The sequence below is a fragment of the Sprattus sprattus genome (genome assembly GCF_963457725.1).
Source record: "Sprattus sprattus genome assembly, chromosome: 7".
NCBI classification, from domain to species: Eukaryota; Metazoa; Chordata; class Actinopteri; order Clupeiformes; family Clupeidae; genus Sprattus; species Sprattus sprattus.
Window position 1 is genome coordinate 8,834,065 of NC_137926.1, and position 22,186 is coordinate 8,856,250.

Below are 22,186 nucleotides of genomic sequence, written 5' to 3' on the forward strand. Positions count from 1 at the left end.
TTGTTTTTGTGGTTGTGTGTGTGTATGTTTGAACGTGTATTTATTATAGTTAGCTAAAGTGGATGTGTTTCTGTACATTTGTACAGTATGTATATGTTTGTTTGTATGTGTTTGTGTGTGTGTGTGTGTTAGCTGATCCTTATAGACTCTTCGCTTTATGGGGGTGGGGGTGGGGGTGGAATGGGAGGGAGCGGATGGATGGACGCATCAGTGAGCTGTGGTCTCGGGGAAGGGGGTACTGATGGGCACAGGGTCTGGAGCTTAAGCTAAAGGTGGGGGGGAGTAGGTGTTTGGGCATCTAGAGGGGGGGGAGGAGTGGACATGCTGGCATGAGGACATGCTGAGAGGAGCTCCTATCAGAAGTGATCCGCAGGAGCACAGGGATTGAAGAGAGTTCCCACCATGCCCCTGAGGAATGGGGGAGGGGAATCAGGTGATGAAGGCACACCGCGCTGGATGAGGATTGGAAAATGACTCAGTGATGCAAGATGAGGAAGAGGAGGAGAAGGAGGAGGAAGAGTGGCAGGAGTGGCTTCAGTGGGCAGAGGCCTCCGATCGGGTGTGGCTGCTGGGTCGCGGTGCTCCGTACAACGTCACTGATGCTATGTGGTTGTTCTGCATCACCTAGTTGCCATAGAAACAGGAGAAAGGAAGCTATGATGAGGTGGGAATAGGGGTTGTGGATGTTTATCAGGTAGGCAGCTTAGAGTCTGAGCCTTTCAGAGAAAGATGGCTTATAAACTTAGGCCTAAATGAAGGTAATTGTGCATTGAATACACTGAAAAACATAAAACACACAATCTTGGCGACTCACTTCAAAAATCATTCTCTGCAGTCCGAAACAGAAGGTGGATCCAAAAGGATTGGTGTTATTTGCTGATGATGACCTAAGGTACACAATCACACAGTCAGACAAACCAGATGTCACCTCTGAAATCACAGGCCAGAGGTTCAGTCATGACCAAAACACAAATCTCTCTCTTATACATACACAGACACAGACGCACAGACGCACAGACGCACACACACACACACACACACACACACACACACACACACACACACACACACACACACACACAGACACACACACACACAGACACACACACACACAGACACACACACACAGACGCACACACACACAGACACACACAGACACACAGACACACAGACACAGACACACACAGACACACACACGCCCTAACAGACACACAGTCGCACAGACACACAAGCACACAGACACACACAGTAAGCAATGATACGTGTAACCCTGCAGATCTAAAGTTACCTGTGTAGCACGACTGGTTTCTCCATGGGGTGTCCCAGTAGTTCCTGGATCTGATCCCACTGCAGGGAAAGACACTGGGGTTTAACAGTACAGTCCAGGTGTGGGTACGCATTTAAAGACAGTGGGTCTTAGCTGTGTGTGTGTGTGGAAACAGGCTTCTGGGTACAGGTGTGTGTACGCATTTAAAGACAGTGGGTCTTAGCTGTGTGTGTGTGGAAAGGCTTCTCGGTACAGGTGTGGGTACGCATTTAAAGACTCTCAGCTGTGTGTTTGGAGGCACAGGGAGTCGTCCGTGTTTGGCCATTTCGGGTAAGCCTTTTAATAACATGTAGATTGGGGCATGTTTGCAGTAGTGCAGGGCTTTGAATAGTGCAATGGAGGCGTCATGCTTTGGATATGGGGACAGTACGCTTTGAGCTCTGTATGTGGAGGTTTGGTGTTTTGGCTTTTTGCCGTGTGACTGCAGGGTTTCTGCTTTCTGGGGTTGTAGCTAGTGAAGTTCTGGTACGGTAGAGCAGGTGCTGGAGTTTGGTAAAGGGGCTGTATGGAGTGTGGTGTGGTGGGGTTTGGTAAAGGGGCTGTATGGAGTCTGGTGTGGTGGGGTTTGGTAAAGGGGCTTCGTGGAGTCTGGTGTGGTGGAGTTTGGTAAAGGGGCTGTATGGAGTCTGGTGTGGTGGAGTTTGGTAAAGGGGCTGTATGGAGTCTGGTGTGCTGGGGTTTGGTAAAGGGGCTGTATGGAGTCTGGTGTGGTGGGGTTTGATAAGAGGACTGTATGGAGTAGGATGTGGTGGGGTTTGGTAAGGGGACTGTATGGAGTCTGGTGTGGTGGAGTTTGGTAAAGGGGCTGTATGGAGTAGGGTGTGGTGGGGTTTGGTAAGGGGACTGTATGGAGTAGGATGTGGTGGAGTTTGGTAAAGGATCTGTATGGAGTCTGGTGTGGTGGGGTTAGGTAAAGGGGCTGTATGGAGTAGGGTGTGGTGGAGTTTGGTAAAGGGGCTGTATGGAGTCTGGTGTGCTGGGGTTTGGTAAAGGGGCTGTATGGAGTCTGGTGTGGTGGGGTTTGATAAGAGGACTGTATGGAGTAGGGTGTGGTGGAGTTTGGTAAAGGGGCTGTATGGAGTCTGGTGTGGTGGGGTTTGGTAAAGGGGCTTCGTGGAGTCTGGTGTTGTGGGGTTCAGTAAAGGGGCTGTATGGAGTCTGGTGTGGTGGAGTTTGGTAAAGGGGCTGTATGGAGTCTGGTGTGGTGGGGTTAGGTAAAGGGGCTTCGTGGAGTCTGGTGTTGTGGGGTTCAGTAAAGGGGCTGTATGGAGTCTGGTGTGGTGGAGTTTGGTAAAGGGGCTGTATGGAGTCTGGTGTGGTGGGGTTAGGTAAAGGGGCTTCGTGGAGTCTGGTGTTGTGGGGTTCAGTAAAGGGGCTGTATGGAGTCTGGTGTGGTGGGGTTTGATAAGAGGACTGTATGGAGTAGGGTGTGGTGGAGTTTGGTAAAGGGGCTGTATGGAGTAGGGTGTGGTAGGGTTTGGTAAGGGGACTGTATGGAGTAGGATGTGGTGGGGTTTGGTAAGGGGACTGTATGGAGTCTGGTGTGGTAGGGTTTGGTAAAGGATCTGTATGGAGTAGGGTGTGGTAGGGTTTGGTAAGGGGACTGTATGGAGTCTGGTGTGGTAGGGTTTGGTAAAGGATCTGTATGGAGTAGGGTGTGGTGGGGTTTGGTAAGGGGACTGTATGGAGTCTGGTGTGGTAGGGTTTGGTAAAGGATCTGTATGGAGTAGGGTGTGGTGGGGTTTGGTAAGGGGACTGTATGGAGTCTGGTGTGGTGGGGTTTGGTAAAGGGGCTGTGTGGTGCAGGGTGTGGCTGAGGGGCGGAGGCCGTTGGCTCCTCTGTCTGGGGCTCACCTTGCTGTAGCTGGTGAGGATGCAGTCATCACCTGGAGCCTCGGCTCCATCTGAGGAGGGACAGGGAGGAATAGACCGTCAGCACATAGAAAAATGGGCTTTTGTGTGTGCTCACATGTGCGAGTGGGAATGTGTGTGTGTGTGTGCGTGTGTGTGTGTTTACCACAAGGTTAATACCTTTGAATTCTTACCTTTTTTAATAACCAGCGGAATCTTGAAATCACACCGATGATATCTGGGGAGGAAGAGAGAGAATGTTGTGGGGGGGGGGGGGTCACACACACACGACACAGGAAGAGATCAGCTTAGTAGGAATGCACAAGACAGAAGGACAAGATTTGCTAAAAGTTTTGTTTTCCGGGGAGAAGACAAGGATGGTGTGAAAAAGATATAATCAATATGTGCTAAAGCACTAGAGCAAATACTTACATGTTAAAGTTATAATGGCCGGGAAAGTTGGTATGCAGGACAAACTTCTTCACCAGGTGTGTCGTAGAATCAAACAGTATGTCCTACAAGGAGACACAAAAGACATTATAAAGGACCTTCTCGACTGGTGCTGGTTGTGTCAAGTTGTCTCCATGTCCCCCCACTCCCTCCCCCCCCCCCCAAACACACGCAAACAGTGACGTTACTGGGCTCTTGAGGTGTGTGTGTGTGTGTGTGTGTGTGTGTGTGTGTCACTCCGTCCCCCCTCAAACACACGCAAACAGTGAAGTTAGTGGGCTCATGAGGTGGGTGGGTGTGTGTCTGTGTGTGTGTGTGTGTGTGTGTGCCAGCCCCACACCCCTCAAACAGTGGAGTGATGAACTCTGCACTTACCACTCCCAAGGTGAAGTAGTTGAAGAAGTAGTCATTGCATTTGGACGGCACCTGCTTGTGAGGGGAGGGCGAGTGGATCTTCATCTGTGGACAGATGAAGACACGTGGACAGATTTAGTCAGGACAGATGAAGACATGTGGACAGATTTAGTCAGGACAGATGAAGACATGTGGACAGATTTAGTCAGGACAGATGAAGACATGTGGACAGATTTAGTCAGGACAGATGAAGACATGTGGACAGATTTAGTCAGGACAGATGAAGACATGTGGACAGATTTAGTCAGGACAGATGAAGACATGTGGACAGATTTAGTCAGGACAGATGAAGACATGTGGACAGATTTAGTCAGGACAGATGAAGACATGTGGACAGATGAAGACATGTGGACAGATTTAGTCAGGACAGATGAAGACATGTGGACAGATGAAGACATGTGGACAGATTTAGTCAGGACAGATGAAGACATGTGGACAGATGAAGACATGTGGACAGATTTAGTCAGGACAGATGAAGACATGTGGACAGATGAAGGCATGTGGACAGATTTAGTCAGGACAGATGAAGACATGTGGACAGATTTAGTGTGGACAGATGTGGACACAGACACATGAGAACCACTCAGACATGGAGGAGAGGAGAGAACTAGGCCCGAAGATCAGGTGACATGAGAGAAGGGGAGTGGTGGAGAAAACAAAAAAAAACTAAAAGCAAAATCTTGAATTTTCACTTGGGGAAAAAGTGAGTGACTCTTGTGAAAGTATTGGCTTTAGGGTAGGGGGCTGTAGGCGCTGGACTTTGGGGCTGGAGACATCTGCAGGCCCACTAACAAATGCAATGCTCATTACTTTGAGGAAGAGTGGGAGCCTCACCTTGTCCTCGGACTTGTAGAAGACCTTGTGTGGAGAACCCAGAGCGCTCAGCACATCCTCACACGAGTCGCCGAAGTAGATGTTCCTCTCCAGAGCTCGCACCTTAGCGTCAGCCATCACCCCTGGTCCACAGCCTACACACACACACACACACACACACACATTATAGCAATGTTATGGAGAATAAATTGGATTACAGTTTCGGCATGACCTGCTGGATCTCCGTACTACACACCACTAGGAAACACTAAGAAACCTTCGGGTCGTCTTCCTTTCTATTCTATTCTATTCTTTCTAACTTTGGGTCGTCATGACAACATGTGACATTTTGAACTCCCACACGCAACCTCTGACAGTAATTCACAGTTATTTAGTCTGTAAAAAATAGGATGTCAGTGTGCAGAGAAAGCACCACAGACACTGGGGACTGGTGGTTTTCATACCCCCAGTCCCCAGTGCAGGCGTGTCCCCGTGCAGGCGTGTCCCCGGTCTGAACTCGTAAGCCTGCATAAAGCCTCCTCGTTTATCACGCTAGGAACGTTTGAACTCAGATTAGGCGGCAGAGCCGACCAGCTCCATCAACAGTGTTCCCCAGCGGCTACTCTTTAGTAGTACACTCAGATCTGAACTTCTTAAACCATGTTCATAATTTTAATTTTTAATAAGGCAGTAATACATATTTAATGAATTAAATATTTTGTAATGGATAACTCATACACTACATGCTACTAAAATGCTTATCTCAGTAATGGCATACGGTAGTTACTTACTGGAACACGATTCCTACATTAAATTCAATTCAACGCCAAAAAGCAATACAATTGTCTACATTACTAACATTGTTTTGCATCAGCCTCTAAGGTTGTGGATTTCATGAACCATTAGCATAACATTGATTTGTCTCTCCATTTCTGTGCCGGTCCAGTGATGCTTGATAGTGTCACCATAGACACCATAACTTGCTTGTTCTAAGGGGGCGGACATTACATAATGTTATTATATAATCTGACAGAACTCGCAGCTCAACTGGTAGTTTTCACATCCTGATCAAAGTACAGTGGGGAAAATAAGTATTTGAACCCCTGCCGACTTCGCAAGTTTGGCCACTTGCAAAGAAATGTGTGATCTAGAATTTTAATGGTAGGTGTATTTTAACAGTGAGAAACAGAATATCAACAAAAAAATCCAGAAAACTGCATTTTATAAGATTTATGACTTTATTTGCATTTGATGCAAAAAATAAGTATTTGAACCCCCAAGCAAACAGCAATAATTCTGGCTCCCAATGGCCAGTTATGTGCCCAAAAAGCACACAGATTAGTCCTCATTAGGTCTAACAAGGTATACCTGATCTCAACTGGTGACCTGTATAAAAGAAACCTGTCCAAAGAATCATACTTCACACCTTCAACCTCACCACCATGGGCAAGACCAAAGAGCTGTCCAAGGACGTCAGAGATAAGATTGTAGACCTGCACAAGGCTGGAATGGGCTACAAAACCACCGGCAAGCAGCTTGGTGAGAAGCAGATAACTATTGGTGCGATTATTCATAAATGGAAGCAACACCAAACAACCGTCACCCGCTCTAGGTCTGGGGCTCCATGCAAGATATCCCCTCGTGCGGAATCAGTGATCATTCAAAAGGTGCAGAATAACCCCAGAACTACACAGGGGGAGCTTGTGAATGATCTCAAGACAGGTGGGACCAGACTCACCAAGAAAACCATTGGCAACACACCACGCCGTCATTTTTTGAAGTACTGCAGCACTCGCAAGGTCCCCCTGCTCAAGGAAGCGCATGTACAGGGCCATCTGAAGTTTACCATTGCACACTTGAATGATTCTAGGGAGGATTGGGAGACAGAATGTGGTCAGATGATACCAAAATCAAGCTCTTTGGCATCAACTCGACTTGCCGTGTTTGACAGGGGGGGGAATGCTGAATATAACCCCAAGAGTACATCATACCCACAATCAAGCATGGAGGTGGAAACATTATACTTTGGGGCTGTTTCTCTGCCAAGGGTACAGGATGACTCCACCGCATCAAGGGGACTATGGATGGGGCCATGTAACGTGGAATATTGGGCTTGAACTTCATTCCCTCATTCCCTCCCATTGAAAACACAACCTTAAAGATTTGGAGAGGATCTGGAAAGAGGAGTGGACCAAAATCCCTCCTGAGATGTTTGTAAACCTGGTGACCAACTACAAGAAACGTCTGACGTCTGTGCTTGCCAATAAGGGTTATTCCACCAAGTACTAAGTCATTTTTGTCAGTCAGTTTTGGGGGTTCAAATACTTATTTTTTGCATCAAATGCAAATAAAGTCATAAATGTTATAAAATGCAGTTTTCTGGATTTTTTTGTTGATATTCTGTTTCTCACTGTTAATATCCACCTACCATTACAATTATAGATCACACATTTCTTTGCAAGTGGCCAAACTTGTGAAATCTCAAGGGGTTCAAATACTTATTTTCCCCACTGTATATCTTAGATGTACTGTGAGCCACATTGGACAAGAGCGTCTGCTGAATAAGTCAAATGTAACACAAAACCTTCCAAGAACAAAAGGCTCCAGAACTACCAATTACACTGTAGAATTTAGTTAAGCAATGTAAGAATATTAAGAGTAGTCAGTTTTTAGTCTGCATAGAAAAATATTAAGCCAGTATAAGGTACATAGGAACAGGGAGTTCCCCCTTGTAGCAGGCGCACCCATGCACAGGAAGTGTAGAGGCAGTGGAGACCTTTGAAGTCTCTAGAACATTAGACGTGCCACGGGGTCAGACAGAGGGCAAGGGTGTCAATACTGTCAAGCAGACAATTTTTTATAAACAAACCATCTGATGGAAACTGCCTGACAACCAAAAAAGGACCAACCTGAAGCAAGTTGGAAAATCACTTTGATCACAACAGTATAAGGGGGCCGCCTAACCGCTCTCTCTTCAGAAGGCGCCTTCTCCAACTTTACTCTTGTATCGTTGTACTTGGTATCTCTCAGTAAACTTTTTTACTTGCACCTTTATTCGACCGTGTGAGTCTCTACTTTATTCCTGACCAACACTGGACGCAACTTTTCTTACAGCAATTAGCATTAAAGAGCTGGGTTACTTTATAGGTTACACAAGGGTTTCACATAGAACCTGGTATGGGTTACACATAGAACCTTGAATGGGTTACACATAGAACCTTGAATGGGTTACACATAGAACCTTGAATGGGTTCTTCTGTGGAGATAAACAAAGAAGAATATTTCTTCAACATGGCGCCATTTTCCTAAGGGTTTACACACCATACAAGCAGATATCATAATTATTTATAAATTGGGTAGTTAAGATTGCAAGCACACCGCTGTGGGTGAGCTTAAAACCTGCCGTGGGGAAAAAACCCTCAAAGTATACAGCACCCCACAGCCTCTGTGTTGCCTGGAGACGGCATCACGTGCAAGGCAACCCCCACACCACTGACTGGCGTATAAACTCTGGCCACTAGTAGCCTCTCCCAACAGACCTCTGCAAAACACACAAACACAGACACACACACAGACACACACACACACACACACACACACACACACACACACACACACGGTACCCCCCCCCACAACCACCCACACAACCTGCCACAGCACATCAATCAGCAAAGGCAGGAAGGGCAAGCAAACAGAGACGGGGTGCACTCCTCTCCACGGTAATACATTCTCCTGCATTTTTTTTTTCTCCTGTTGTGTGCTGTGCCATTGATCTGAGCATCTCAGCTGTAGGAAAACTCCTGCTGTGTGTGTGTGTGTGTGTGTGTGTGTGTGTGTGTGTGTGTGTGTGTGTGTGTGTGCGCGCACCCAGCCTGTCTGCGTGTCTCTGATCATCCCCAGTTACTTGTAGGACTCCAGCGGGCACAAGGAGAAGGTAAGGGAGAGAGGTAGGGGGGCAAGGGCCTTTATCTGACACGCTGGGCACAGATAGGGACTTGGGTCAAACCCAAGGCAGGAACATGCTCCAGCACAACTAGCACCGGCTAGTAAGCCAAAACAACTATGAACATACTGGACCTAGACTTTATCACTGATTGAGACTTCAGAATTGCAGACGTTGCTCTGTGTTGTGGCAGTGGTAAGTGGGAAGGGAATTAAAATACTTGAAACTCACCTGCAGTGAGAAGGCGGACTCTAAGACCCAGCGGACCAGTCCCATCTCTCAGCACGTCCACACACTCAGCGTACACATTCCCAAGGAAACAGGCCAGGGGCATCACTGGAGCCCTACAGGAGAGGAGAGAAGGAAAGAGGGGGGAGAGAGAGGGATAGAGAGAGAGAAAGAGTGTGTGTGAGTGAGTGTATGTAAGTGACATGGGAGCAGGAAGTCAGAAAAGACCGCAAGTGTTTTGGGTCGTGTCTAAGGTAAAAGCACTTGAGTGCCTCACATAAAGCGGAACTCAAAAACCACATAATCGGCATTGACTAACGTCCCTATCAGCCTCGTCTAATTACCCTCCCATTGAAATTCAATAACGGAAAACACACACACACACACAGACACAGTCACACACACACAAGTCCATCTCCCTCCCTCCTATTCCAGTTCAAATGTTTCATTTGTTAGGCGCTCAACTCAGACCATTTCTAGGCCATTAAATGTTGATGATGAACTACAAACTGCAAACAACAACTAAATAATGGGACAGGAAAAACAAAACAAAACATAATAAAAAGCTTTTTATTTGATTAATTTACAATTTACAAGGGGCTCAGTGGTTGTATTTCATGTTGAGGCAAGTTATTAAGTACATCTGCACCACTCTCTCTCTTTTCTACTATTACAGGGGTGAGCCTCAGCAAGGATGCGTCCTCCTTTTAAACGCTCCTCGCATATTAAGTCAGGCAGCGCTCCTCTGCCTCCCCCACTCTCTGGTCTCAGTGGGAGCACAGCCTGTCCTTAGCGAGCAACCAGGATTGCCACAGTCTGCCAGATCTCTGGCCTGGCTGGCTGGCTGGCAGGCTGGCTTGCTGACGGCGCTCGTCTCACTCAAAACAGTAGCAATGTTTTTCTCACTTGAGAGGCGTTTGTTCTCAGGCAGGCTGCCATGGTGTAAGCCTGTTTTGGGAGTTAGCTAGAACTTATGAGCAATTAGAATCCTGACTAATTAGCCTTTGAATTTGGTCGGATCTCATATGAGTCTCGGTGGCTGAATGTCTGTCTGTTTGTGTGGTTGTGTCAACTGGGGGACCATTCACAAACTGGGGTGCAGCGATTCCTCATTCACTCCCCCCCCCCTACCCTATACTCACTAACTTACTTATTCACTCATACATTCACTCACTCTAACCCACTTCCCAATCACTTCCTGTCTCCCACCCACCCACCCACCCCACTTACTTGGTGTCCTGGAGGTTGTTTCCAGTGTAAATGTACATCCGTTTGACTGTGGCGCCGTGAGGAATCTGCAGGGAGGCCAAGCCATGGGCAAAGTTAGGCTGTCAAGGCAAAACAGCTGGCACTAGATTGGTGTGTAGACAGAGCATGAGCATTGAGCCGCAAGCCAAACTAACTCAGGGGTAATCTCTCTAGCATCCCTCAGCACAGACACACAGACACACACACACACACACACACTCTTTCTACCACTGCAAACACTGCTACAGCTAGTCATATGAGACAGATCTAAATATTAGCACATAAACTTGCAGTTCTGCACAGTCCAGCTCTATAGTGTGTGGGAACTTACTTTCATTGGGTAACCTATCAGCTTGGACGAACTAAAAGCACTTCTATGAATGCTACCAACACATTAAGATATAATTTTGGGAATGTTATTTCAGCAGAGGGTTTGACATTGATCACAGCCCTGTATCATGGTACGCCCATGTGAATTTTTTTTACAAACACAATTTTTAACAATACATCCATTTGATTGAGTGGCTAATTCCCATTCCGCAGCTCTGAACATCTTCATTGAGTGGTAGCACGAAGGCTTGCCACAGTCCCAAGCAAAAGCATCTGATGCACATATAAGCACTGCATCAGCTTGGCAGGTTGGGCACAGGAGAACATCTGCAGTGCACCTAATCAACAAAACGCCCATCAGGATTACAGAGCGCAGGGCTTCACAGTGGAGTCTTGCTCTTTTGGTTTCTAACCCACTGAGCAGAGTACTCCACACCCTGTGCCCCCCCCCATCCTGCCAAGATGAGCTGGGACAGCTGCAAGAGTTCATGTGGTAGATGACACACTGACACACACACACACACACATGTGCGTGCCGAGCAGAGATGACTAACGGCACTCAGCTAATACCAGCAGATCCCCGTGGGACAAGCGGGGCTTTCTCACCTCGTACTGCCACACACACACACACACACACACACACACACACACACACACACACACACACACACACACGTGGGACAAGCGGGGCTTTCTCACCTCGTATTTGGGAGCCTCATTCCATGAGTCCAGCTGGAAGGAGAACGACAGGCCTCGGAAGTTTAAATGGAAGAGCTGCTCTGCGGCATTGTAAACTAGGGACAGCATGACATGGACACACACACACACACACACACACACACACACACACACACACACACACACACACACACACACACACACACACACACACACACACACACACACACACACACACACACACACACACACACACACACACACACACACACACACACACACACACACACACACACACACACAATTATAATCACATGATTTACACACATCATCTGTCTTTTCCCTCCCAGGAATTTGTATTCTACATGCTAAGTGGGGGGGCAGTCTAGATAGCGTAGCAGGAGCTTATAGCTCATGTAAGTGTTCTGTGTGCATCTCCGGTTTATCTGTGAGCAGAGGGGGTGTGTGAAGAGGAAGCAGAGGAAGAGGAGGGGGAGGGGAAGGAGGAGGAGGAGGAGGAGGAGGAGGAGGAGGAGGAGGAAGAGAGTATGTGAATGCTTTGTTGCTTACCACCAGGATGTGTTGCGCCAAAGGACTGGTCAATCTGCTCGATTGTAGGTGCTATAGCCTGAGAGTTGAAATGTACTCCACTGTGACGAGAGACAGTCAAAAACACACGGGTGTGAGACAACATTACACAAAACACACGCACAAACAGATACACACACTCCCAAGCGCACAAAGGCATACGTTTGCATGCACGCACACACAAAGCCAACTGCAAAACATAGTGACATGAATCAAGAAAATAAAAAAGCTTAGAAAAGCCATTACAAATTTCAGAAATATTTCACTCTGAGTAAAAAACAGAGGCGAAAGTAGATCCAAACATTGGAGCCTTGAAGACCATTCAATAAATCATAGCAAATACACTTTAGTGCATAAGACTCTTCAATGCACAATTGCACATTAAAGATCTGAATGTTTCCCAGTGCAATGTGCATAATGTTTTAAAGCGGTTAGCATTGTGCTTTTGACTGATCTATTCTGTGTCCATCCATAAAACCAACCGAAAATAAGATGTTAAAATGACAAATAGATCACTCACCAGTATTTCAGTTTCACCTTGCTCAAGTCATAAACTTCAATAACCTAGAGAGAAAACAAATAGTCCTTACTTTTTTTTTTTTTTTACATAAGTCATGAGTCATAAGACATGGCTTGATTAGGCAGATATATCTAATCCATAGTGTCTCTAAAAAAAAACCCAGACAGATGCTGACACACACACACACACTTACCTTCAGTCTCTGATTGCAGGCGTCAAACAACAGTTTGATTCCATCCTGAGTCAAGTTGAGGATGAGGTCATGGCTAAGTGGTGTCTGGGAGAACAGAAACAGGTTTGTTGGCGCTCAAGCTCTCCAAGCAAAAGGTACATGAGTATGTGGCGAATGTGCTGTCAGGTCTTACTTGTTCACTGTAGAGAACCTGGACATTCTTGACGATGCGGCAGTGTTTTTGTAAAATCGAAATGGCTTGGGCCAATGGCATTCCTACAAAAATATAAATGTGCTTGAGATGAAGGGGTAGGCATATTGTGTAGCATGTTGGGAAACTACAGCGGTTCATTAGCGATGCACCTCAAGGCAAAGACTTATGAAGGGAAATGTAAATTCTTTATCTATAACATGTTTTCTTCAGATCAAACCTTGAAGACAATGGCAACATTAAAGTGCCATTTCAGCACTGCAGTTATAGATCTGACTATATTTAACTTGACATATGTGTAACTCAATACTCAGTACTTACCTAATGCGAATTCCCATTGTTCATTTCCCAAAGATCGCTCAGGGACGACTTCCAGATCCAGCATTGGCGGATTGGAAATGGTTTCTACCAGATATTCTGACTGTGCCAGATCTGTACCTTCTTTCCTGCCCAAAACCCTATCCTATTACTAACGTAATGCTAGCTATCTATTTGGATTGCACGCTTAGAAACTGCATTTAGTTACATACAACCCTTGAATAAGGCTATTCATAAAATCTTAAAATGTTCACTGATACATTAAAGCCCTGAAGTTAAGTACGACCAACAATAAATTAACTAGCTATCTAATTAATGTACACTTATAAAACAGAAATAAGGACCATAGTTATAAATATTACACAAAAATACACCTCACAAATTAAAATTGTCAATTTGACAATCTGTGAGTGAATAAGATACTTTAAGAAATAGCAACTGACAGGTCGGTTGGATTAAGAACAAAGCTACTGGTTACAGGTTGTTGTTCTTCCACAAGCAATCGCCAGCAAAACGTATTCAGATATGTCTTACGGAACAACAGAAAGACGATTACAATTTGATCAGCGTTTTGAAAACAGTCAATTTCTTGACGACTGTCAATAGCATAAAACAGAAGTTAGCTTTCCACCCTGCTTAAGGGAGCCTCGAATTCTTAACACGTAAGTTAGCTAATATTACTTTAAGGTTAACTGGCGTTACTGTTCGAGTGCCAGGCTAGCGATCCATAAACAATATAATATTTAAAAGCAACTCATGTACTGGTACAACATCAATAAATATCTTTCTTAGATTTGGTTATATCAGCTCAGTTCGTCAAACCACAGCATAAACAACATAGCTAGCCAATGTTAGCAAACGTCACAGTGTCAGAAAACCCGACAGCTAACGTCAATGTTGTTTTCCTTCTTTAACTGACAGAAGGCGGACCGCTTTTTGAACACGGAACTCTTTGTTACTTGTTAACGGTGAACTTCCTCTGAATTTTATGGTTGTGCTGAGTGGCGTTGCAGTTGTTGTTCAGTCCGTTAAGCCTTTGTCGTGTAAGCAAGATAATAAAGAGAGAAGGGGGGACTCTTCCAACCAGCAACTTCCATCAAAAACACCACGATCAGCTGATAGTTCAACATCCGGTGCGACCAAACGGAGCACTTCTGGGTCACCTGATCAAGTCAAGCGCGGAGTTTTTTTTATTTATTTATTCAGTTATCATAAAGTAATACAAAAAGTAAGAGGAATGCAATAAGTAAAAAAGAACAAACGACAACAAGAATACAACTGGTTCATATACGATTATATTACAATTTTAATAATAGGCCTACTCATATTCCGAATGGCTTTATGATCCGTCAGTCTCCTCAGTGAAAACTATCAATTCATTGTTAAATTGGGGTTTAGGGTTTCCTTTCAGACCAATTACATCTATGGGTCATGCGCGGAAGACTTCTATAATATTTCGTCACTTTGTAGTCAACTATGGACTTGGATGGATTTTCTTTATTGGTGTTTAATATAGGATTTTTAATATATAAATAATCCTACCTATCAAAGCCTGACAGCAACTTTGAAATGCTCGCGTTTTGACCTACATAGCCTACTTTGTCATCTGCCTTGGAGTGGATCCTGTGATCTTCGATGTTGTTAGGAGGAGGGTAAACAAAGTTTTTTTCTGCTAAATTGGAGGGGGAGCTCTCTGGAGCCAATAATATTTCTCTCTCTAGTTGGTCTTTCGTGAGTAGCCTACGTTGAGCTCTTCAGAACGAATGGAAGACGGCACAGCACGGGTCAACTAGTCAGAGCAGAAGCACTGCTAGTGGCAACTATGACGCCACGAGTAATCTCATCTCACTCAATCTCACACAGTGGGCAACACGTTTGTAGGTCTGTTTGGAAAATTAAATCGGAAGATTGGAAATGCAATTAAACGTATCCACTCCGCTTGTATGTTAAAGGCACCCAGTGCAACTTTCGAGGCTTAAAAATAAACATTCAATTTCTAGTCTTTTTTACACGTGGTAAGTTTCAATAACTCCATACCATTACATACCGACATTCAAGCAGCAAAGATGAGACGTCGTTGTGTGGTGAGAACTGATAGAAAATTGATAACAACAACAATCGCCGCCATTTTCTTTATTTTTTGGTAACCTACAATAAATAAAGCAGGTTCCAGTCAATGGAAAAATGGCTTCTCCCCACCGGCGATTGTTGTTGTTTACGATTTTCTATCAGTTCTCACCACACAACGACGTCTCATCTTTGCTCCTTGAATGTCGATATGTAATGGTATGGAGTTATTGAAACTTACTACGTGCAAAAAAGACTAGAAATTGAATGTTTATTTTTCATTGAATGTTTACATAAAGTTGCACTGGGTGCCTTTAATATCTTAATATTATAAGGCAACCCTAACAGTTGTGCTGATGTTTCTGTTTTTATGCTATCAAGCTATTTAACGCAGGTCTTTGTGCACTTTTGTCCCCTAGCAGGGGTTTTCAACAGGGGGTCCGTGTTCCCCTGGTGGTCCGCGACGGCACTGCAGGGGGTTCGCGACATGAGCCTATGTTGATCAGTTCACCATTGAATTATTTTAACACATTTCCAGATTACTCTTGAATATAGTGAAATATCGTGTTATAGGCAGAATATCTGTGCAGGTGGAGGGGGCATGGCGGCGGCGGTTACAAACATGCACGTGCGTGCAGGCACATCAGTGGGCCACAAATTGTTTTCTAGTCAGAATGGTGGTCCCATGGTGGTCCCTGGTTGAAAACCCCTGCCCTAAAGTGACTTTTCTAGCCAACAGCCGCAACTGAATAGACAACCACATAGGCTATACTCTGAGGTGCGTGCAAGTGTGAAATTGACCGGTTCAATCCGATACAATAAAAACGATAGGCCTATATTCTGGTAGGCTATATGATTGTTTCAAGTTTGTTTAGTCGATGTATTTTTTCTTGGCAGCCTATGCTGCAAACACTCTGCAGAAGTCAAAGGCCTATTGTCACTTGCATGGTTTTATCTGTTGACAATTAGGCTATGCAATGCTGTATTTTTTATTGTAAAGGAACACAGGATCAAGTAAAAATGGTCACTTTGTGTGTCATTATGGCAAACATATTAATACTCTAAAAGCATTTCCGATAATTCCTTTACTCCCAAAAGCTACCTTTGCTTACCTCCTGAAGGTTGTTCTGGTTTCCTATCTTCAAAGTATATTCAAAAAGTGGTTGGATTAAACAAACTGCCAGACATTTGTTGCAAGTTTATTAAGAAAGAAGTCAAACCAGTCTTCCCCCTTTAAAAAAGAAGTCGAAAAACAAACAAACAAAACAAAAACAGCGGAACATCAAAACATCAGAAGCAAACTCATTTCCCAAAAGATTGGATGATTAACACGGAATACATATTTCTTCATACCATTCCCTGAAAATGAAACAAAAAAGTAATCGTGCATCAATAACTTAAAACAAATAAGAAAATAAACCATTTATGTAAAAAAAAAAAAAAAAAAAATGAAATGTGAGCAGTCCAGTCCCTTGGTGTGTAACTTGCCTTAATGCCAGCATTAAGTGAGGGGATTATTTAAAATCACATGGGTACCAGCAGGGGCATTGTGAGACACACATGGACTCGTTTGAGAAGATAGACCATAGAGCTGGTGTAAAAAAAAAAAAACTCTGTTTGTCACATACAGCATTGTTGTTAGGCCTGCCATTCCTTACTTAGCTGATTGTCAAGTACCGACTGTAAGAATCTCCATGGCGACCTGCAGCCTAGCCATTTTGTTCTGACTCCCATTTTGAAAAGGAAGCTTCAATTCTACTGAACATTTACCTATTCAGTTGCAGATAAAGGCTTGTCAGGCCACGAGCATCATTGGGCAACACAGATCTTGGCTGATGTAGTCTATGAAGACATGGGATTTGGCCAGCTCTTAGACACATGCATAGACATTGCTACTGCCAAAAAGTCCAAAAGTGTTCTGCAAGTTAACATTATATAGACTGGTAATAAAACTGACTGGCGAACGGACCTAAAACCATCACAGATACATAGTCATAAGGGACATCATCAGAAATATTTATCACAATAAACAAGTGTTTCTCTTGGATGTAATACAAGATCATGTAATGATAATAATTAAATAAATCCCTCTTTTTCTTTCTCTTTTAAAAACAGAAATGACTTACTTACAGCCTGTCTCAGTAAGAGTATTCTAACTCTCAGTGCCAACCTCTCTGTCTGCCAACCACAACCAACAACATGCTGACTACCCACTTGGCCTCTGGAAAACCCCGTGTCCTGTAACAAAGTACTCACTCAATGCCAACAAGGCCCACCAAAACTTGGTGTTTCACAACCTACAGTTTAGAAAATAACACTTGTTTTTCTTTTAACGCTTTTGCAGAGTAATATTCCGACGAATGAACCTTTCCTCAAGAATGAAAATTGCTACACATAACATGATGCAAGTCAATACAATTTCACATTTTGTAATGGGGGATCTTATATTTGGCTTAGATCTGTGACGACAGATGCACAATAGCAAGTATCCCAGAATAGTCCTACCAGCTGTGTGTATGGGTGTAAACTGACTGTATTGCTGTCTACAGTGATGTTTATTACAGACGTTTTTGTGTATTGAACTGATCGTGATCGTGAGTGGATCAGAAGAGAAATCTGTAGCTCTATATTTTCTGTAGTAAATAGGATATACCCACAAATAAAAAGGAAAGACCTGCTATGATCTGCTGTGAGACCGTGCACCTTCAGTTACCATGTCAACAGAAGGATTCATACTGCTCTTCTGACCTGAAAGTCACTCCACAATCCATTCCCTTAGTTAACTGTAAGCGTTGGGGACAGGAGGTACTGTGTTGTGTTTGGGAACCGTTACAATTGTGTGTGTGTTTGATTTTTTTTTTTTTTAAAGCTATGTACAAAAAGGATCACATTTCCTGACCACCTGCATGAAGGAGCAGAAGACAAAAAGAAGGGAAGAAAATGGCTTTGAGTTGAAAAACAGAGCCAAAGTTCCACTAATAAAATCATATGCAACAGGCCTCCCAAAACCAATGAAAGGGCGAGACATGAAATTAATAAATATATTTCATGGACCAAGCTAAAATGTGCTTTCCCATTGAACACAGGAGGGGGAGAGTTGCTTAACTGCAGATACATTAAATACCCTGAAATGGTAACAAACTCAAAACAAAGAGAATAATAACAGAAGAAGAACAATAGTGATAGTCAAAACAATGAGGGAACAAAAAAAAACCTCTCCTGCTTCTGTTTTTTTTTTTTTTTGGAACACGCTTAGAGCGACAGTGAGCTCAATATGGGCTTCCTGCTGCATTTTTAATGTTCAAAGCATGTCTCCATACAACCTGATATGCAGAAAGAGTCAAAAACAGAAAGAAAGAGAGAGAAGGGGACTAGCGGAGGACGAGAAAGATATAAAAGGGGCCTACTTCATTTGTAAAATCAGAAGTGCCTTTCTCTCTGTGTGACCTACATTAACCTATACCTATTCTAGAGCGCAATTCAACTAGTAATGTAATTAAACTTGTTTTCCATACAAAAGCATAAGGACACACATGTTTGCATATATAGAGAAATAAAATACAAAAAAGTAAACATCCTGACTTTCACACAAATAAAGAATAAAATAATGATTAAAAAAATGCCATTTCATTACAATAGTGCTAAAATAAAATGAGCTAATAGCTTGCATAGGGAAGGGTCGCGATTAGAGAAACAGGATGGAAGTCCATGCATACAGAAGACGAGTGGGGCAAAACTGAATGTATCACATAGTGCAAAACCCAAAGGAGGAACTCAGGGTAGGGATCAGTGAAAGGACATCCCCAATCCATTCCTAGATGAATACAAGCCCTCTCAAACTCACCCCTCCCACACCCTACAATCCCCCCAACTTGATCCCAACCACCCCCCACCCCCCCCCAAACAAAACCCCCCTGGCATTGTAGACTTTGGTCTCCCCTGATGAGCGATTGATGTGTGAGGATGAGGATGCCCCGGTCCTCTCTTCTTCTGCCCCCACCACCCCTGTATCCATCGCTGCTTAGCGCATCTTGTGATCATCAGCGTTGTTGCCCATGTTGGAGCCAGGGCTGGGATCCTGCTGTCTCCTGGGCTACGCGGACAGAGAGATAGAAAGTATAAAAGAAGAAAAAGAGAGAGAGAAAGAGAGAGAGTGAGAGAGAGAGAGACAGAGAGAGAGTGAGAGAGAGAGAGAGAGAGGAGATTTAGGATTTAGCTCGGCTGTAACAGTCACTGAGATCATAATGTTATTATGTATTAGTTTCAGCATGCTAACAGGAGTCAAGGTTGACTTGAGCCTATTCTGTTAAATGACCAGCAGGGGGCCCCAGAGCTCCATCTGGACAGACTTTATAAAAGTGAGTCTTTTTTTGGCCTGACTGGCAGACGGTCATTAGTCGGGGTGGGGGAAGTCTTCATCATTACCCTCTTTAAAAATAAAAGGGTGACTGGTCTGCCTGTCACAGATACGTATGTTTATGTGTCTACGTCTAAATCTCTCCCCAACATAGTAAATGTGACAGACAGACAGACGGACAGACAGACAGACGGACGGACGGACAGACAGACAGGCAGACGGTGAGAGAACGACAGACACACGGGCACAGTCAGACAGACAGACACACACACACACACACACACACACACACACACACGCAGACAGACAAACAGACATGCAGACGGTGAGAGAACGACAGACGGACAGACAGACAGGCAGACGGTGAGAGACCGACAGACACACGGGCACAGTCAGGGGTCACAAATTGCTCAAACGACACGGCATGCAGTCATCATCCACCTGATGAGCTATTATTGCCCCCCCTAAACCTGGACCTGCATCAGACACCCCTGAAATACCCTGAGCCAGCCTGGTTTATCCCCAGCCCAGTCCTTACCATCGCGGGGGGCATCCTCAGCTAGTCAAACATGCAGCCATAGATGGCCACTTCTGTGTGGTTCTCTTGTGTTTCCTTTTAGTTTGGACTGCACCTCAATCAAGGGTGAGGTCTATTTACTCACACCATTTCAGGCCTCCATTGTTTATTTGATTTGACCCTTTGTCAACAGGGTATCTATGGTACATCTTATTATCTAAACTTCCTCGACCTCTCCTTATCCTTCCTCTAATGTTATCTCCTCTAACTTAACTTGCACTTACATTCCTACACTTTTTAAAATTTCTTATGTGAAGTAGTATTTATTGTTACACGGGGTCTCTATTGCGTGTAGCTTGATTGTTTTCTTCTTTGTACGTCGCTTTGGATAAAAGCGTCTGCTAAATGACTAAATGTAATGTAAGTGAATGTAAATGAATGGTATTGTGTGACAAAATTAATAATGGGAAATATACGTCCAAACTTGAATTTATGTTCACCTACACTAATTACGTTTATCTGACAGTGAACAGAGATGAATGAGATGAAGGTGTCAAAGGTCGTCTGCTTGTTTGTGATCTCCATTATGAGATTCAAAACACAAAAGTGTATAAGTCAGAAAAGTGTGTTCCCCCTATACAACAACATCCCAACACCACTACAAATGACAGCTACACAAATAAGATGGAGTAACCGTTCAGTGAAGATGTCTTTATGTCTGTGTCTACGTCTGTGGATTGTAAGTGCTGGGAGGATACGAGCAGAGATGGGAAAGGAAAAGATAGGATGGGTGGGGTGGGGTGGGGTTGGGGGGGCTGTATCGATCTCATGGAGCCACGCAGCAGAGCTAGCTCGTACCGCACGTCAATAGAGCTTATATTTGGCCGAGGCAGAGAGGGCTCCTAATGTCCTAATGAAAAAGATCAATACTAATGATATATTAATACTTTCAGAGCCGGCGCATAACTCTTCCCTTGATCCCACCTGCTGGGAAGGGGAGGGGAGGGGAGGGGAGGGGGGAGGGGAGGGGAGGGGAGGGGAGGGGAGGGGAGGGGAGGGGAGAGCGGCAGGCAGGCAGATGAGAAATGTGCCCTGTGTTCTTTATCCATCTCTTCTCCATCCATCATACACAGGGCCATTACTGCCTCGGATTTCTCTCAAGCTCCGCCTGGCGCCTCCAGACACACACACACACACACACACAGACACACACACACAGACACACACACACACACACACACACACAGACACACACACACACACACAGACACACACACACAGACACAGACACAGATACAGACACAGACACAGAAACAGACACAGACAAAGACAAAGACGAAGACACAGACACAGACACAGACACAGACACACACACACACACAGACACAGACACAGGCACAGACACAGACCGACACAAATGCACATATACATACACAAACTCGGACCAGAGGCAGCACCACACACTCACCCACACACATACAGTCTCAAAATAAATAAATAAATAAAACAAACACACAAACACTGCCCATATGTCGGCTTGTAAACAACATTGAAACTTGCTGTTTACTCTTTTAAAAAACTGCACACACAGAGAAAAGCCCTTCAGCGGTGAGAAAAAACAACAACAACCAGAACAATAAAAAAAAAACGGTGGCCTATCCTAGCCTTTGCCGCCTGGCCTGTCGACACAGCCCTGTGGTCTTATACCGTCATGCCGAGATCGGCTTACGCACCCAGGCGACCTTGACAATCCCTCTGCTGAAAGCACGATTTTCACTCTACACAGGGAGCCAAAGGCCTCTGCTACCCACACACACACATGAAAAACGATGGCTCCCCAACTAAATAAACAGCTGCAACATACATACACACATTTGTACACACACACACACACACACACACACACACGCACACACACACACACACACACCTCACACGTACACCACAGCGCTCCACAGCACGAACACTACATTCACACACACACACACACACACACACACACACACACACACACACACACACACACATCTTCTCGCTCGCAGATGCCAGACAAAGATCGGGCCACTGCTCGTTGCCTTTTTATTGGGTTATTGTGGAGTGCGTCTAAGATTGCCGGCATCAGACCACAGATATGCGACGCATGAATGCGCTCTG

General features: G+C 44.7%; 2 protein-coding genes across 5 annotated transcripts in view; both read right to left on the reverse strand.

The window, feature by feature from the left end:
- Window positions 1-486: 486 nt before the first annotated feature.
- On the reverse strand, window positions 487-13,555 carry phaf1 (phagosome assembly factor 1). Its single transcript, XM_080841721.1, has 16 exons — window positions 13,095-13,555; window positions 12,756-12,838; window positions 12,584-12,667; window positions 12,391-12,434; window positions 11,853-11,932; window positions 11,304-11,398; window positions 10,257-10,321; window positions 9,030-9,142; window positions 4,877-5,010; window positions 4,004-4,087; window positions 3,611-3,693; window positions 3,373-3,416; window positions 3,182-3,231; window positions 1,289-1,347; window positions 815-887; window positions 487-624 (listed from the first exon to the last, which is right to left on the reverse strand). Exons 1-16 carry the CDS (start codon window positions 13,156-13,158, stop codon window positions 535-537), a joined length of 1,245 nt encoding a protein of 414 aa, XP_080697847.1. The 5' UTR covers window positions 13,159-13,555; the 3' UTR covers window positions 487-534.
- Window positions 13,556-19,179: 5,624 nt separating this feature from the next.
- cbfb (core-binding factor subunit beta) overlaps window positions 19,180-22,186 on the reverse strand; it is a gene marked incomplete at both ends in the record, with an annotated part of 35,804 nt that continues 32,797 nt past the window's right edge. For 3 of the 4 annotated variants that reach the window (XM_080842724.1, XM_080842725.1, XM_080842722.1), the window contains one exon: window positions 19,180-19,251. In XM_080842724.1, the coding sequence (XP_080698850.1) occupies window positions 19,180-19,251 (72 nt within the window). The remainder of the gene's footprint in view (window positions 19,252-22,186) is intronic. The other variant, XM_080842723.1, reaches the window with a different exon arrangement.